The 16,943-nt window shown below is 42.9% G+C and overlaps 1 protein-coding gene across 1 annotated transcript; it reads left to right on the top strand.

The window, feature by feature from the left end:
- Window positions 1-978: 978 nt before the first annotated feature.
- On the top strand, window positions 979-14,954 carry meis3 (myeloid ecotropic viral integration site 3). Its single transcript, XM_010898639.4, has 13 exons — window positions 979-1,392; window positions 1,814-1,912; window positions 5,730-5,869; window positions 6,257-6,431; window positions 6,664-6,714; window positions 7,289-7,339; window positions 7,666-7,815; window positions 8,627-8,735; window positions 9,207-9,352; window positions 10,284-10,360; window positions 11,304-11,362; window positions 11,606-11,692; window positions 11,906-14,954. The coding sequence occupies exons 2-13, from the start codon at window positions 1,901-1,903 to the stop codon at window positions 12,094-12,096; spliced, it is 1,248 nt and encodes a 415-aa protein (XP_010896941.1). The 5' UTR covers window positions 979-1,392; window positions 1,814-1,900; the 3' UTR covers window positions 12,097-14,954.
- Window positions 14,955-16,943: the final 1,989 nt, after the last annotated feature.

Raw genomic sequence — 16,943 nt, 5'->3', positions numbered from 1 at the left:
ACAAGGTCCGTGAAGCTGTGAAATATTTCCCTCTGGTTAGAATAATAATTAAAAAAACGTATTGTTATTTACACATCTTTAGAAAAAAAACATGTCCCTGCTGTTCAGAGTAAATAGGGGACATTTGGTGAGTCTTGTGGTGAAGACAGGTCGATTACAACAGACGTCAACAAAAACAATAAAACACTATTATAGTAACAGTAAAACTCTATTAAAACCATTATCAGCTAATACATATATTGTCAATCAATGTAATTTGCCATTGCCTATTGAAAATTATTTATGACCCGATTTGCCAAGTAAAAATAACGTATCATGCATAAAACTCCAACGGCTTGTACGTATAGGAGCTACTGCGTCTTACTTGATGCGACATATTCTAGCGTAAACATTTTACTGACTTAAAGGAACAAAACGTACTGTGGTTAGTAGCTTGTTCTACATTGGTTGGAATATTTAACTCATAGGTTGTATAAAAGCTGTATCTGTATTCTGTATAGTAGCCTACTGCCAATAACCTGCATGACAGGTATCAGAATATAGCCTATGATCCGCATTATATATGTGATATTAGCTTATGTCAGTATTTCCTTTAAATCACAACAATGATTTAACGGAGAGCTTGGGTTGTATAGATGAGTATCCTATGAGTTCATGCAAATCAAACCTTAGTTTCACCATGACTTGCTTGTCAAAATACAGGCAAAAAATTATTTTAAAAAAATGGCAGATGCGCGAGGCAAGTGCTGGAAACTAACGCATTATTTCCAGTACAAATAACTGTGGTGTCCATTAAAAAAATGCTCTCACTATCTCACCGATTGTGGAAAATAGCCTAATGACCGCAGCTATACCACACATATGACAAAAGGCTGTGTTCGACCTCAAGTCTATAATAGTTTATCCGACATTATCTGGTCACGGCTCAGCAACAGTGAAAGGTAGCGAATGAACTGTGCCAGTGAATGCCATAGACTAGTGAGAGTAGTCCAGAGCGTGCCATTGAGATAAAACAAGGGGGTCCCACGTTTGTAATGCGCGAGTGTGTGTGATAAGGAGGTGGGGGGTGAAAGACCCCGTCGTGTTTTGACCCCCGAAAACAACTCCCAACCACCATCACTCTCCACATCGTCTCTGCCTCTCTCAAGGTTTAAATCTTCATCACTCATGCCGCTGTGACATTTTCCAGCCTGTCGCCCCAGTCCATGGACAGCGAGAGCGACCAAAAAGGACGCTATTTCTTCCCACTAAGCATCTCTCCAGTTAACCGGACCCAAAGACAACGTGCGGACTACCAGAGCGCTCTCTCAACCGCAGCCCATGCAGGATACAGCGAGCACGCAGGATACAGCGAGCACGGCCTGAAAGTGACTACGTCAAATCTAGGTTTCGGTGAGATTTTTTATGCAATCATATTTTTCTAAAATACATAATCTAAATAAACACGTAATACTATGTGGTATTTATGTAATCTGTGATTACTGTGTGTAACATATCGTAATAGGATATATATTATTCTGTTTCAGACATACTGTATGCACACTGCTTTTATCTGGTCGTGCACCAAGTTTGGATCATAAAGCTGCTTGATTGCAATAAAAGTTAACGATTCGATTTACTTCCGAATTAGATGTAGCCTAATGCACATTTTAGTAGCCTCGGCTATTGCTGTAGCCTATTTACGGGCAAAACACTGGATAATCTTTATTTTCAAACCAACCTCATTATTATTTAGGGGACTAAAGGGTTTACTGCCATCGCTGTTATGATTTAAACTATTTTAGCTTATAAAATACAGCCTTATTTTCATCAGAAAATCTGGATACAGGACGCAGAACGCCCGCGCTGGACAGCCGGTCTGGTCTCATCCTTCCCGGAGTAGGATTGGCTTCCGTGTCGCATGGATAAGAGGGTAGGACGGCTGTTTATTCTTTTCTACTGCACAGTCAATTTGTAGCCTCACGGTAGTGCGTACATAGCTTTCTCCCCAGAAAAGATTTTTTCTAATCTACTTCGGTTATTATGAAGCTATTGGTCTCTGCGCTGTCCTTAGACTACGTTTCGACGTTGAGCCGCTCGCTCCCTTGTCTCGTGTTTCTTCCAGTCCTCCCTTGCCTACAGCTCCCAGACAGTAACCCACAATAAAAGCAGCAACATGGCAAGGAGTTATCAGAAGCAATATCGACATAATTGTTCATACGCTTAATATTCCTGAATAGAATAGATCTGACCTAAAACATTAGGGTGGTTTTGATGTTACAACGAAGTTTAATATATATAGGCCGATGCATTTCATATATATTATTCTGAATAAATTAGATGTTATTTTTTCTTATAATATAGAACCACTTGTAAATCAACAAGTGTCAAATGATAGGCTTTTATTAATTGTCTTGCCTGGGCTTTATAAACACAAGCTCTACATTGGATGCAAAAACTCTCTCTTGACAGCCATATGCATTCATCCAGTGTACTAGCCTGTGTAAAGTGTAATGTAGCCTACGAGGACTGGTTCTTGCAGTAATTAGAAGTAAATTGCGGGACCAAAAGGTCCTTGTGAAAATGAAAATATATGATATGTCAGTGCATTATGTGTGGAGCATAACTAGAGACAGGAAAAAGCAAACCAAGTCGCTATGTAGGTCAACTTTTTTGCTTCAGTGAGTCCGTGTCTGGCGGAGTCCCGATATGTCAAGATCAGTCCTTTGCAGTCGCAACACTTTTCCATTCCTGTACAAAACTGCCGTAGTAGACTATTCATTGTATTATCTCACGCGGGCAAGGCATATTTACACGCACGCATCTACACGCACACACCCTCACCCATAACCTGCTAAATATCGCAAAAAGAATAGGCCTACAACATTTTTAGAAAAGCTTGACAAACTCCATCTGCAAGTAAACTGTTGCTCTTCTGGGCCTGTCTACTTGTTAATCATTGTTTTAAGAAGACAGCATGCAGTTGAATGCAGAGATTAGGAGGGCTTTTATATACCACATGAATACATATGAGTTCGGCTTTATTTGACAGTGAGGATGCACGGAGAGAGCATTTCTGAAACAGCTAGGGGGACTGATTTGAACCCATACCGCCGAAGTACAAGGCAACCCGAGGACACAGACATTAAGCTAAAACATATTGATAGGATTAGTTTGGTTGAATGTTTACATACATAACAGCTGACAATTGACCTTCTCCTTGCTTTACATTCATATTTGCTTTTTGTTGTGTTCAGAATGTTAGGATTTATAATCAACAAAACAAGTAGAACAGGGGGACCAGGGCAAGCAGTAAAGCTATGCGAATCAATGTGCTAATGTGTGCATAGACATGTTTAGGACGTTTTGCTGTCACCCATACATATGTGTACGTCATAAAATAATGTTGTTGTCTAATTGTAAAACCTGTTATTATCATTAGTGACCCGAGTAACATTGGCCCTATGTATGTAATTATGTATAGCCTATGTGGTCAAATACACTCTTTAGCAGTAAGAAGTATTTTGATTGTTGTTACTGAGTACAACAGATATACTTTCTCGCAAAACTCAGATTTCTAATGCGGGTATCTTGTAACATTTGTTTCAACTAACCATCGAATTAGATTTTATTGTATAGGGTGTATATAAACAATTACATAATCATATTAAATATATATATATATACTTAACATAAAATAAAGTCTGTATTGGAAGCTTAGATATATTAGATGTATATTAATACAATTAATCAACCTCATAATACTATTTTCATTAAAAGCCAAAACCTAAAAAGCATTACTTTTTGCCCGGCTCTTGCGTTCTTGTTAGGTCTAATTTTATTAAAATTCACTAAGCCTGAAGGACTTTTATTATGAAGGTCGTAAAGTTTGTCAGTCAGTTAGCATTTATTCCGGTTATATGCACCAAAAAGGCTAGTCTTTAATGCAAGTTAATTATTATTAATTGCATATGGCCTGTAATACGGTTTTCCTCCCCACGGTATATTATATAGTGTCTACAATTCGTGGCATTAGCCTGTCATTCGGCCTTTGTGGGTACATCGTGAATAATGAGAAGGATCATGACTTCTGATTTGGATTTAGATAGTGTTCAACGACGTAGGCTTTGGCCTACAGATTAAGTAGACTCTGCACGCAGACTTCTAAAGGATCATTTTAGTCCCCAAAAATAGTTGCTTTTTATTTTGAACATAATCGAAGGATATACAATGTATATCTTTCTGTTAAAATCACATTTTCCCGCCATACAATTTAACTGTTGAATCGCATAGGAAATATGCCTACTGTTTGCAAACTTTATTTGGGTGAAATGGCAAAATGGTTGAACATTATTGGGAATGTATCCTAAGGGCAACTTCGAGTATTTTTATTGCATTGTTTCCTAAAATTAAACTGTAAGAAGAAAACTATGTGTAAGCTACAATCTTGTCCATCGACAAGTGGTGAATTGTCAGAATTACTGTTTATAATATATATTTTTAAAAAAACAATGTAGTCATTGGTCCACTATTTGTTCAAATGAAATGTTGACCAATAGGCCTAATGCCTAATGACATCACCCGGTCCTATAGACTGTAGCGAACCCAATATCTCCCTTTGAACTATACTGGTAATGATGAGGCTCGCGGTCGATTATATTTTATATTGACATCAAGTGTTTCTCACATCTGAAGCCCTTCTCTCAGCCTCATGGCCTCTTACGAGCATTTTAAGAATTCTTCATCTTGATTTCGGCGCTTTGATCCGTTGACTCACTGCGGCTACATTCGCCCAGTAATCCGAGAGCTCGTGCGTAAAGAACGGCGCGGAATCTGATATTGGTTATTGTGTTAATAGCGAGTATCCATAAAACAAAAGGTGGCCCGACAAAACCGCAGAGCAGGTGCACGCTGTGATCGTGCTGCCATATGGGACTATGATTGGCCATACTTTAATCCAGTAGAAAACCACTCAGGGTGACAGAAGAAATGCCTTGGAGACTGAAAACTAGCTACAGTTGAACACACGGCCGCTCTGTAATGACGAGAGAGATATACGACAGACGGAGTGAGGGGTAGAGAGCAAAGGCTCATGTTTATGAATGAATCTCTGTGTTTGTTTATCTCATGTGAATTGTCCCAGTGTGGATGTCACATTTTCGCACTGAAAAACGGATCGGCGAGGAGCCTCTAGTTCCCGTTTAGGAAGGAGGAGAGACAATTATCTGCTTTCATATTCACAGGGTGTCTCATCTTTCTCTCTCTCTCTCTCTCTGCCCCCCCCCCCCTCTCTCTCTGTGTTACACCACATAGATTTTTTTATCCTGCATTACTGTACTATGCTGTTTTGCACTTGAAACAGACTTGACTGGGTCAAATGGGGATCAAAATAATACTACTAAACACACATACACACTCTTTGCCCGCACTCACCCTATTATACAGCTCCGGAAAAAATGAAGAGACCACGGCATCTTTTTCTTTCCTTTCCAAAGAAGTTGAAAAGGAAGGTTTTGTGTGAGGAACAGAAGGGTTAAAATTAAGAGACCACTCCAAATTTAACGCTTCTGTTCCTCACTCAAAACTGTCCTTGTCAACTTTGTTGGAAAGGAAAAAAAAAGGTGCAGTGGTCTCTTCATTTTTTCCTGGAGCTGTATATACTCTTAGAGGTAGCAGACAAACAAAGAAATGCTGCTCGTTGAAATTCACACACGTGTTAAGTATGCCATCGCTCTCCTCCCGTTCCTCAGTATGAAGACCTGGTGCACTATTCAGGGTCAGAGGTCATGCCTGTGGGGGGGTATGGAGAGGCCATGAGGTCACTGCCACCCCCTCACTACGGACATGCTGTACCGGACTCCCTGAAGCATCATCGGGACCAGATTTACGGGTGAGCAGCGGAACGCTGGACTTACCTTGACTTCTAGTGATACACACACGTTTGCTGTCGACGTAACTTACTTTGCTGTCGCGTCTATTTGCCACAACATGAGCATGCATAAAATGGCATCAAGCACATGGAAACAACATTTTTGAAGTGAACCCCCAACCCTTGCTTTGGAAGCAGCCCACTCTGCTGCCCAAGCAGCACAGGCTTATGTGTATGTTTTCTGACTACATGCCTCTGGATGTGTGTGAGGAGGGGGCGCATGTGTGCACTGTGACACCTTTCATTACATGCTAGAGCTGGGGCGTGCGCGCGCACACGCGTGTGTGTGTGTGCGCTCGCCGCGTGCGTACACAACGTGGTGACTCTGTGTGCATTTGCTCCATCCAGTCACCCTCTGTTTCCACTGCTGGCTCTGGTGTTTGAGAAGTGTGAACTGGCAACCTGCTCGCCGCGCGATGCTACTGCCCTCTCGGCCCCACCCCACCTCCAAGGCATGACCAATCACAGTGACGTGTGCTCCTCGGACTCCTTCAACGACGACATTGCATCCTTTGCCAAGCAGGTGAGTGACAGCCTTGAGACAATTGGAGAGCAGTTTGTGGGTCTGTGGTTGGTGTGGATGTTCTTCAGTGCATATTTGCAGAAGAGATTTGGGGTAAACATGTCTTTCTGTTAAATTATGTATTCAGTATATTATAATATACTATATGTGTCATAGTGGTCTTCATTGAATCATAATCATCCTAATTACTGTGGAAAAGTTGAAGATACACCTTTTTCAATGTGTGTTTCAGATTCGCTCAGAGAAGCCAATTTTTTCTACTAATCCTGAACTGGATAACCTGGTAGGAAAATAAACATCTATGACAGCTCGCTCCGCAGCTAGCTTGAAATATTTCCAATCGGGACAACCAGCTGGTACATTTTGAATAGCTCAAACTGTGGGAATGTTATCAAGGAAGGCGGTCATTTGCGTTGAAAAGTTCCTGGCTAGTGTGGGGCCAGGGAAACTGTCAGTGGAAGAAGCTGAAGAAAATAAACTATTGACGTCTTCACATTGACATCAGTTTTATAGAAGTTCGAGAGATTGATTCGAAATAATAATGACATGTTTTACAATGACATTAATATCATGATGTATGGAATAGCTAGCTATCCTTTAAAGAAAAGCTTTTTTTCTCAGTAAGACACCTTTTATGGAATGTATTGTTTTCCCAGCTCGACATCTTTTAGGGAATAGCTTGTGTTCAAAGCCAGCCATCCAATATGGAATAGCTTATGTCCATTGCTAGCCACCTTTTATTGAAAATATTGTGTTTAAAGCTAGCCATCCTTAATGGAATTAGCTTGTGTTCATAGCTAGCCTTCCTTAATGGAATTAGCTTATGCTCATTGCTAGCCATTTCTTTCTCTCCATAGATGATTCAGGCCATCCAGGTACTACGTTTCCACCTGCTGGAGCTAGAAAAGGTGTGTTTCTTCACTCATACACTCCCTTCTCCCTCCCTTTCTCATTCTTACTCCCTCTCTCACCGCCTCTCTCCGTCTCTGTCTTTCTCTCTGACTGTCTCTTTCAACCTGTCCTTAACTAAAATCGATTTACTTTGTTAGTCTGGTGAGTGCTGAATGCAGGCAAACCAAACATGATACCGTATATGCTCAACAGTAACCTGTACCAATGGTCAATGTGTTCCGATGGTAAGATCAGCCGTCACATTCCATTATGCTATTTTCTAAAACGATCTCATCTGCCTCTTTCTCATCTCTCGTCTTTCCCCTCCTCATCTGTTTTCCAGGTTCATGACCTTTGTGATAACTTCTGCCATCGCTACATCACTTGCTTGAAGGGAAAAATGCCCACAGACCTCATTCTGGATGACAGGGATGGTGGCTCCAAGTCTGACATGGAGGATTTCACTGGTTCCTGCACCAGTCTGTCAGAGCAGGTAGGTGACACCTCAGTGAGAATTGGTTAGTTTACATGTTTTCACAATTGCAATCATCGCAATACTAACACTCTCAACACAGTGGTCGAGGTGTAAACACTTACAAGCATAATTAGTCAACAAGCAATCAGGATCTTGGTATTAATAACACAGACCACAGGTAGGCACACCTGTGTTTTGGAAGAATGGATGACAACATTGGGGTGAGGGGTCGAGGAAGAAGAATGATAAATGAATACCTTATTAAAATAGTGTTTTAAATTCCTCTCACCATTGTACGATGGGTATTCCATAGTTCTGTTGTATCTGATGATTTTGTGTGACTTTTTAGGGCAAAGTTTATAATGTATATGCCAGATAATATGGTTTTGAGTATATTGTTTAGTTTACTGTGAGAAGTCAAGTGGTTTTGCCAATATTGTGTGAGTTTTGAGAAGTGTTTTTATAGTTTAGAGACAATGTAGTATGCATTCAGGAAGTGTGAATTAGCAGTTGTGAAAAACTTAGTTGCACACGAAGTATATCCCTATTTATTCTCTCAACATGCCTTTGGAAAAGAGGCGGGTTAAAACACTTTCACCAAAAGGTTGTTTTGTTCACTGCAAATACAGTGCAGAACTTTTTTTGATTGCAAAATGTTTCTAATGCTTTCTCTCTCTCTGTCTATCTCTCTGTCTCTTCGTCTCTCCCTCTATCTCTCTCTCTCTGTCTATCTCTCTGTCTCTTCGTCTCTCCCTCTATCTCTCTGTCTCTTTGTCTCTCTCTGTCTCTTCGTCTCTCCCTCTATCTCTTGCTCTCCATCCCTCTGTAGAATCAGTCATGGTTGCGCGACCCTGATGATTGTGCTTCAACTCCTCTCGGGACCCCCGGCACGTCCTGTGGCCTCCCGTCCCACAGCACGGACAACTGCAGCGATACGGGTACCTCTAAAACACTAACTCACACACGCTAACACACACGCTAACACACACGCTAACACACACGCTAACACACACGCTAACACACAGGCTAACACACACGCTAACACACACGCTAACACAGACACTAACACACACGCTAACACAGACACTAACAAACTCGCACACACGCTAACACACACGCTAACACACACGCTAACACACAGGCTAACACACACGCTAACACAGACACTAACACACAGGCTAACACACACGCCAACACACACACTAACAAACTCGCACACACACAAACGCCGGGACAAACGTGTGCCTGACCACTGGCATCACACAGCATGGACGACATACACACGCAAACATTGAGGTGAATGTTAACATGTCAAAAACAACACTCGAAGATAAATGCACGGTCGCCCCGGAACACACACACACACGCGCGTACTGTGCTAACGCCATATCTCTATTGTCATTTGGCAGGGGATGGTTTGGATGGGGGCGCGGCCTCCCCCAGTACGGGAGAGGAGGACGAGACAGACCGGGAACGGAGACACAACAAGAAGAGGGGCATTTTCCCCAAAGTGGCCACCAACATCATGAGAGCGTGGCTCTTCCAGCATTTATCGGTGAGAATGCGGTCTGCGCTCCCCTTTTTATTTCTGGCATGGACTTGGCTTGTAGCCACTTTGATGAGGAGAAATTTAAAGTACCAGTCAAAAGTTTGGACTCACTTAACAATTCACTTGTATGGATGTGTCCAAAGATTTGACTGGTACCTGCTGCTACCGCTGTCTCACCTACACCTCGAGACAACTGGAAGTCGCTCGGATAACAGATTCTGATAAATAACTAAAACGTGAAATGAAATAAAATGAGACAGAGGACAGAGGAACGAGAGACGAACAACAGATGGATTACGAGACATAAAATGGGAGGGGAGGAGGGAGGAGAGAGAGGGGAACAGGGGAGATGGGGGAGAGAGGAGAACAGAAGAGGGAGGAATAGAGGAGAGGACTAGAGAGAGAACAGAGGAAGGGATATAATCCACAAAGTGATAAAAAGAGGTTTGATAAAGAGCAAGATAAAAAATGAGTAAGTAAGATGTTTAAAACGGACAAGTTCTATACAGAGAGTGTAACTGACAGTGGGGTATCATAATTAGCAGTTAAATTCAGAAGCTAAAAAAAGATATTCTCTCCAATTATGGTAGTACCACCGAAGTAGAGAGAAATGTTGAGAAGTGGGAGAGAGGCAGGCGGCGAAAAGATCCTGGCGTACTTTAGAGGTCACTTCGGTTCATAGAAGTTGACTTGAATATAGATGTAATGTCAGTCATCAGTATTCTTCGAATGGATGTAGGTCTACCTTAAGTATTGCATACATGCTTTGGGTCTTTAATTGTACATTGATGCTTGTGGAGCCTTTTGTGGGGTGTGATGCGAAATTATACATTTTATTATTTTAAGTAATTATCGTTGGGGTTTACCGAAAGCAAGAGCTTGACATATTTTTCCCCCCAAAACCCCTAAAGACATAGTTGTGAATGTCCCTTCCTAGCACCCATACCCCTCGGAAGAGCAGAAGAAGCAGCTGTCACAGGACACAGGACTGACAATACTGCAGGTCAACAACTGGTCAGTACCCCTCCGATCAATAACCAATGATCAGCTCTGTGTTTTACTACTGTCGCCTGTCATGGGGTGTGGCCTCCACTTGGTACCCTCAGCACTGATTAATCACTTATAACCCAGAGATCCATACTTCCTCCGTTGCTAATGCGGATTGACATAGAACCATGAAGGGGTTAAGTGGCTGTAGAAGTGCAAAGGTCAGAGGGCAGTTCCACCACTTCTCAAGCTCATTTTCTTGACGTCTAGGACCAAACCAGTGCACATTATGAGAAAACAGCATGATGGTAAAACAATACAGGGTTAGGGTACTAAAAACATAATTTTTGTGAAAAGACATATGTAGGTCACATGCTCCACCCCTTAAAGGGACATACTCCGCTAGACACTATTGGCTCCGCCCCCTGATAGGGAAAATCTATTCGCTATACAATATGTTTTGTTGCAGTTATTTGGTTCTTTGTTTCCCTGTTTGCTCGACACTAGTGGGAGGTAGGTACGGTTGTTCTTGTCCAATAAAGCCATTGGACTGGTCTCCACAATGTTCTAATCAACATTGCAGAATAGCCAGTGTGACAACTTTTGCCTGGCTTTGCAAAGACTCCTGCTTGACAGAAGCCCAACTTCCTTCTCTGTTCCCACCCTCGAAGGTGGGCTTCTTAAAACTGGGAATTTTTACAGATTCTCAGGAGCTTGCTAGGTAGTATTTTTGAGGATGTGAGACGATGTTTGGATCTGATGATTCCTCATTACAAGAAGAGCTAGACTATGAGTTCTGGATATTGTGCTTTTCTTGATAACCAACATTGTTGTTGACCTCATAAGCATATAAAATGCCTAAAAATATAAACATTTTTGCTGAGTATTGTTCACCATTATCTGGTGTTCTTTGCCACTCCCAACTCAAATGTTATTATATCCTGCTTCCCTCTGCTTGTCTCCTCCCCAGGTTTATCAATGCAAGACGGAGAATAGTGCAGCCCATGATTGACCAATCAAATCGCTCAGGTAATACGGTTGCCGTTGGCTGTGTTTGTTATTAAAGTTGCATTCACACTACAGGGACCAGTTAATACTGGAGAAAAGGACACTTGACATTGACTTGAGTCAATAAAACGTAGACCCAAAGGTCCATAGTGAACATTCTCAAGTCTGGATCGGGCCCTGTGTGTGTATTCTGACTGGATATGTGTGCTATAAATGGAGGTCCAGGCTGGGTGAATGATGTGGTTGTCTGTTTGGCTGGACCAGGTCAAGGCGGTCCTTATAGTCCAGAGGGAGCAGCGCTGGGGGGCTATGGACTGGAAGGCCAAGCACACCTTGGTCTACGGGCAGCAGGTAAGAAAGGGAGGAGAGAAAGGATGAAAAGGTGAAGGCAGCTCCTGCTGCTTGTACTAGTCACCACTTCCCGTTTACAAAGTTTTGCTAAGGTGTGACCTGCTGAAAATGATCATGTTTCCTGGCTGCTGTACCTCCACTTATCACTTAATTTCTCTCTACCTTCTCTCTCTTCCTCTCTCTCTCTCCTTCATTCCCTCTCCCTACCTGCAGGTCTTCAGGGGATGCCGTCTCTTTCAGGAGAGTACCCCGGGGCCCTGCTGTCCCAAACGGGCTACCCCCACGCTGGGCCACCCCTGCACCCCTACCCTGGCCCCCACCCAGCAATGCTGCTGCACCCGCCACCCCACCCACACCCCGCGGAACCCCTCATAGGTCAGGGTCTGGACATACACGCCCACTAACTGAGGAGGGAGGACACCTGTGGGGGGAGAGGGGGGGATGTACTCACACTGCCGGCACGCTGCGTACGACAGAAGGACTCGTTCCAAGCGTTTCTATTTCCCCTGTAAGACCCAGAGTCTGCAGGACATGCTGCCAGGACACTGGCCCGCCCCCCACAGGCACCGCCCCCCACAGGCCCCGCCCCCACAGGTCCCGCCCACAGCATCAGTAACATACTTTGCAACATTCCATCTCACATGACCCCACTGAGCCCCTGGGTGTGAACCGACCCCGCTTCGGGGCGGACCAGACTCCTCAGCCCCTCCCCGCCTACGCCCTCCACCTTGTCAGGGGGGGGGCATCTGACCTGTGGAATTGCGCCCCCCTCTGGGACACAGAGGAGTCCTCCGCACGGAACCCTCCCTCTATCCCACCTGACCAACCAAGCGGAAAGACGAGTCTTGAGGTCAGGCATGCGGCTCCTGATTCACCTGTGTCATGTCAACCTCAAGGACCACCCCCCCACACACACACACAAACCAGCCCCACCAGCCTTATGACCTCACCCAGCCCAGGCCTGAAGAGCTGTGGTTGGACAGAACACCAGTGATGCACTCTGACCTCTCCGCCGCGACCCTGGCCGCCTCCAGTCTTCCCACACCAACGAAATACACACACGCACACCACACACACACCTTATTTAATTTAAAATGATTTTTATATCTACTTTTGTATTTATATGTGTGCCAGGCAGACCTCACAGAAGGCTGTTATTCCAGGCCGTCACTGCATGACTGTAATACACACTACGAATGAATTCAGTCTGTCTGTCTTTCTGTTGGTCCAAGGACCGACCATGTTTTTGTCCAGATCCATTGGAAAGAGTTGATCACTAACCTCCTTAAGATCCTGTCGGACACCAACAGTAGTGTTTGCTGTGGTATCCGCTTTACAGGCCAAACACTGACATCACACACACACACACACACACATCACGTCTCACACACACATGGCACACCCGTCACACACATCTGATCCTGACAAACTATTTCGTGGTCCATGTTGTCCACCATTGGGCTTGAGGATGACAGCCCCCCCAGAAAAGGACTATTAACACATTGCATCTACATGGGGTTTCAGAATGACGATAATAACTGATGATAATTATGATGATGTTACAATTAGTATAATGCTTATAATATTAAAACTTTTCTTTTGTAAAAAACAAAACAAAAAAAAACAATAATAATAATAAAACGTGTTCATTCTTATACGAGTATGCCCTCCAATTATTGGGGACTCACCTAGTTCCTATGTACCACGTATACAAATACTGCTTGTTAAACTGACATTTATACAGTATTCATGCAGTATTTGTACACACAGTATAATCACACTTAACTAAATGTGAATTCATTTTCTTTAAAATTGTTGTTGCTAACACCATTCTTACAGTTTGACCAGCATGGCGTACTCTTTACCCCCCTTTCACTCAATTGAAGCTCTTGGTTGATCGGTACTTTTGCCCTTCTTCGCTCCATTTAGGTTTTTCACATTCCTCACCCGTTCACGCCTTACCTTCGCCCATCTGCAGAGCGCGGTGCAGCGAGGTTCAAACCCGAGCCAAAGTGATCACTCATGAAATATCAACCCTGGTCTAAACCCTGGTCCACCGTGGCCATCCATTCAACCCCTATCCCACTTCACCCTTATCACGTGATCGATGCAGCCTGCAGCAGGGGTCAGGGGTCAAGAGTTCATGTAAGGGTCAAAAGGAAATGGCCTGGCTCTCTGACCTTTTAGGGCTCACTTGATGTCCCACCAATTATAATTTATATTCCTGCCCGCACATAATTTGCCTTTTCTCTTTCTCCCGGTCTTGTCCTCCCTTTCTCTTGGTGCAGCCCTTGTCGTGCCAAAGTAATGCACACAGTCAGTTCATAATATGTTACACCAGTTTGTTCCTTTGCTTAAATCGAGCTTCGACTGTTCATCTGTTAATTTATACACATTCCCCTTGCTCGTTACCTTCCCTGTTGTAAGGGGTCTACGCGTGTCTTGAGCATAAAAAATAAAATGGTGTGTTATTATTGAAACGTTGTTAGAACGTTCTAGATACCAGTGAAAGTCCTACTTGACTCTTTGACAGTCTAAAGTAGATCCGGGAGACAACAGGCATCAGCAGGTAGATGCCATTCATGCTGTTTTCACTTTATGATTGCTTTTGATAGCTGGAGCCGGTAGCCTCACAGAAACACAAAATCCATTAGCTAGTGGAAATTGCATTGCATAAATGTGCCAATATCTGTAAAGAGACGTGAGGAGCAGGAAGTGTCCAGCCACCGAGCGCTGGGAAGGGAATGTATTGTATAGCGCAATGTCATTATGACAACTAAGCCTAACCCAATAAAGAAAGAACCCAAACTGGAGGAAATATAATAAAACACATTTTTAGGGACAAACAGGTTTTCTTCCCCAAAACATTGTATATATAATGGTAACCTGGCCTAAATATAAACATATAAAAACATGGTATTTGTGATGAATTGTGACAAATATAATGAATCACAGCATGATTTATGGAACAAGTTTTACAGATTATTTGTTTTACCATAAGGGCTACACAATAGTAATTATTCATAACATTCTACATTAGAGTAAGTCTCTATTTTGAAAATAATGTTTTGAGAAAATACAATGATAAAATAAGCACACAGTGTATTTATTAATATACAGTATGTAGGCATGCTTAAGCCAAAAGGTCTGACTATAAAGGAGCACAAAAAGAACAATAATAAAAATAATAAAAAAAGCCCTGGGTATCTGATGTGTTTTTAACCTTTGGGGATGTGGTATGTGCAGTGTAGATGCGTGTGCAGTGGAATTGTGTGTGTGGTTTGTGTGTGCTGTGTTGTTGTGTGGAATTTTGAGTGTGTGTGTGTGTGTGTGTGTGTGGAAGAGGTGGGGCTCTGGTGATCATTAATCATTCAATTACACACCTGTCAGAGTAAAGACAAGGGGGACAAAGCTGTGCGGGGGGGACAGAGAGAGTGAAAGAAGGCTGGGGTCCCCCGAACACAGTGCTGTAACAGGGTTAGTGCTTTGGGACAACAAGTGAATGAGCACAAAAAGGGAGACGAAGACACAAGCTAATAGGGCAACATAGCCAGCGATAGAAGGAACAGCCCTGTCACATGATATCCCCTACGGAAAGACCACATGCGATCAGAGCGGGCAGGTGACAAATCTATAATGACACACCGCTACCTCTTCACGAGCCTTCATAAAAACCTAATGGCGGACGATAAAGAACTGCACCGTTTTATCCGTCAGCTCGAGAGAGTGGCTCCGACTGTCATTAACCACAGTTTCAAAAAGCTGGTTCCCCCCTTCCTACTGCCTGAGAACAGCCAGGAAGTACAGCAGCTTGATGATGCATAAATTGGAGTAATGTTGTGAATAATTGATTGAAAAGTGATTGGGCCTGATTCACAAATGTCTCCACTATTTATCACTATTAGGAGAGGCGGCCCGGCCCATTAGAACAGCTGCTCGTTAGAGGCCTGTCAATCAGGGGGGAGGTGAAAGCTACAGCCTCCTACTGGTCCTGATACGCTGTGTGACAAACAAGTGTTAGTAATATTCAGACGCTGTATCTTAATCAGACAGTTTTTCAGAAGATAATAGCACACGGCACAAGGAAAAGTTAATTATGATCTGGATGATAATTAATGGACATTGTTTCTTAAGGCATGTAGAATCTGACACTTTTTAAAAGTGAAGATTTCTCGTTTTATAAGCCTTTTCCCAACTTTTTATGCAATAGCTGAACAGTTGCCATGGTGGAATATATAGGAGATTGAGCACATTGCTTCACTAAATGTGCACATATTTAATTATGCTATATTTTATCCACTTTTTATTTAGTTTAAACAGATAATTATTTAGTGATATGCAATTGCACCTACGATGCTGTTAGTGTAGCAACTCCCAACATGCTTGAGAGAGTTGAAGATCGAAGTATCACTCACTCAATTTGTGCTATTTCCACCCCAAATATCCAACCCGTCAGATTAACTTGTGAGAACATGTTCACTCCACCAATGACATCAGTTGGCCTTTTGCATTGCCCTTCTGCGTCTGGTGTTTTGAGCAACAAATACAGATTGAACCGTTAACACTTGTTTTGCCATGGTTTGCAATAGGGAACTGGCTAATGTTTTGTTAAAAAAAAAAAATACAAAAAACTCAGGACACAGAACCAGCTTTTTTGTTTCACCCGGCAGCCAGTTCTTGATCTTTTGACAACAGTGTTTGAGGTGTTGCCTGAGAGGAACTGGAGATGAACTGGTGTTGAGGCAGATTGCTCATGGTGGGGACAAACAGCTACTGCCCTGACCTTCCTGGTGTGAGCTTTCTGGCACCCAAACCTGCTGAGGCATCACCAAAGTAGATGCCAAACCAAAGGAGAGAGAAGTCCAGCAGCTGTAAGACTCAGACTCTTCCCCAGACTTGCCCTCTAGATCCTCAGCCGACTTCCTCACCATAAACATCCATCTAACCCTGACATGCTCTCTCCACAACCCAACCATCTCCATATTTGGAGGATGCAGCATTCAAAGACTTTGCCACTAATGGTTGCCAATCTGTCATGATGCATGCTTGTTTGTTTTTCACTCTTGAAGGACCTTATACAAAAAGTGCCATAGAAGTGGAATATGTCGTCATTATATAGGAAAGCATTTCAATGCATTTCTGCAAAATGAAGACTCAGAGAGTGCGTGTTGGGAATATCAGTGTGATCCTATTTAAACGTTCTCTGCATGTATTTATGGATGATTGTGTACTGTTGTTGATTATTGTGCAT

This window comes from Esox lucius, chromosome 1 (genome assembly GCF_011004845.1).
Source record: "Esox lucius isolate fEsoLuc1 chromosome 1, fEsoLuc1.pri, whole genome shotgun sequence".
NCBI classification, from domain to species: domain Eukaryota; kingdom Metazoa; phylum Chordata; class Actinopteri; order Esociformes; family Esocidae; genus Esox; species Esox lucius.
The sequence above is the reverse complement of the archived record's forward strand: the minus strand, read 5'-3'. Positions and strand labels throughout refer to the sequence as shown.

Bases quoted from the DNA above. Each gene is read 5' to 3' on its own strand.
- meis3 (XM_010898639.4), top strand. The intron at 7,816-8,626 runs GTAGGTGACACC...ATCCCTCTGTAG, and splicing joins GCACCAGTCTGTCAGAGCAG to AATCAGTCATGGTTGCGCGA. The intron at 8,736-9,206 runs GTACCTCTAAAA...GTCATTTGGCAG, and splicing joins GGACAACTGCAGCGATACGG to GGGATGGTTTGGATGGGGGC.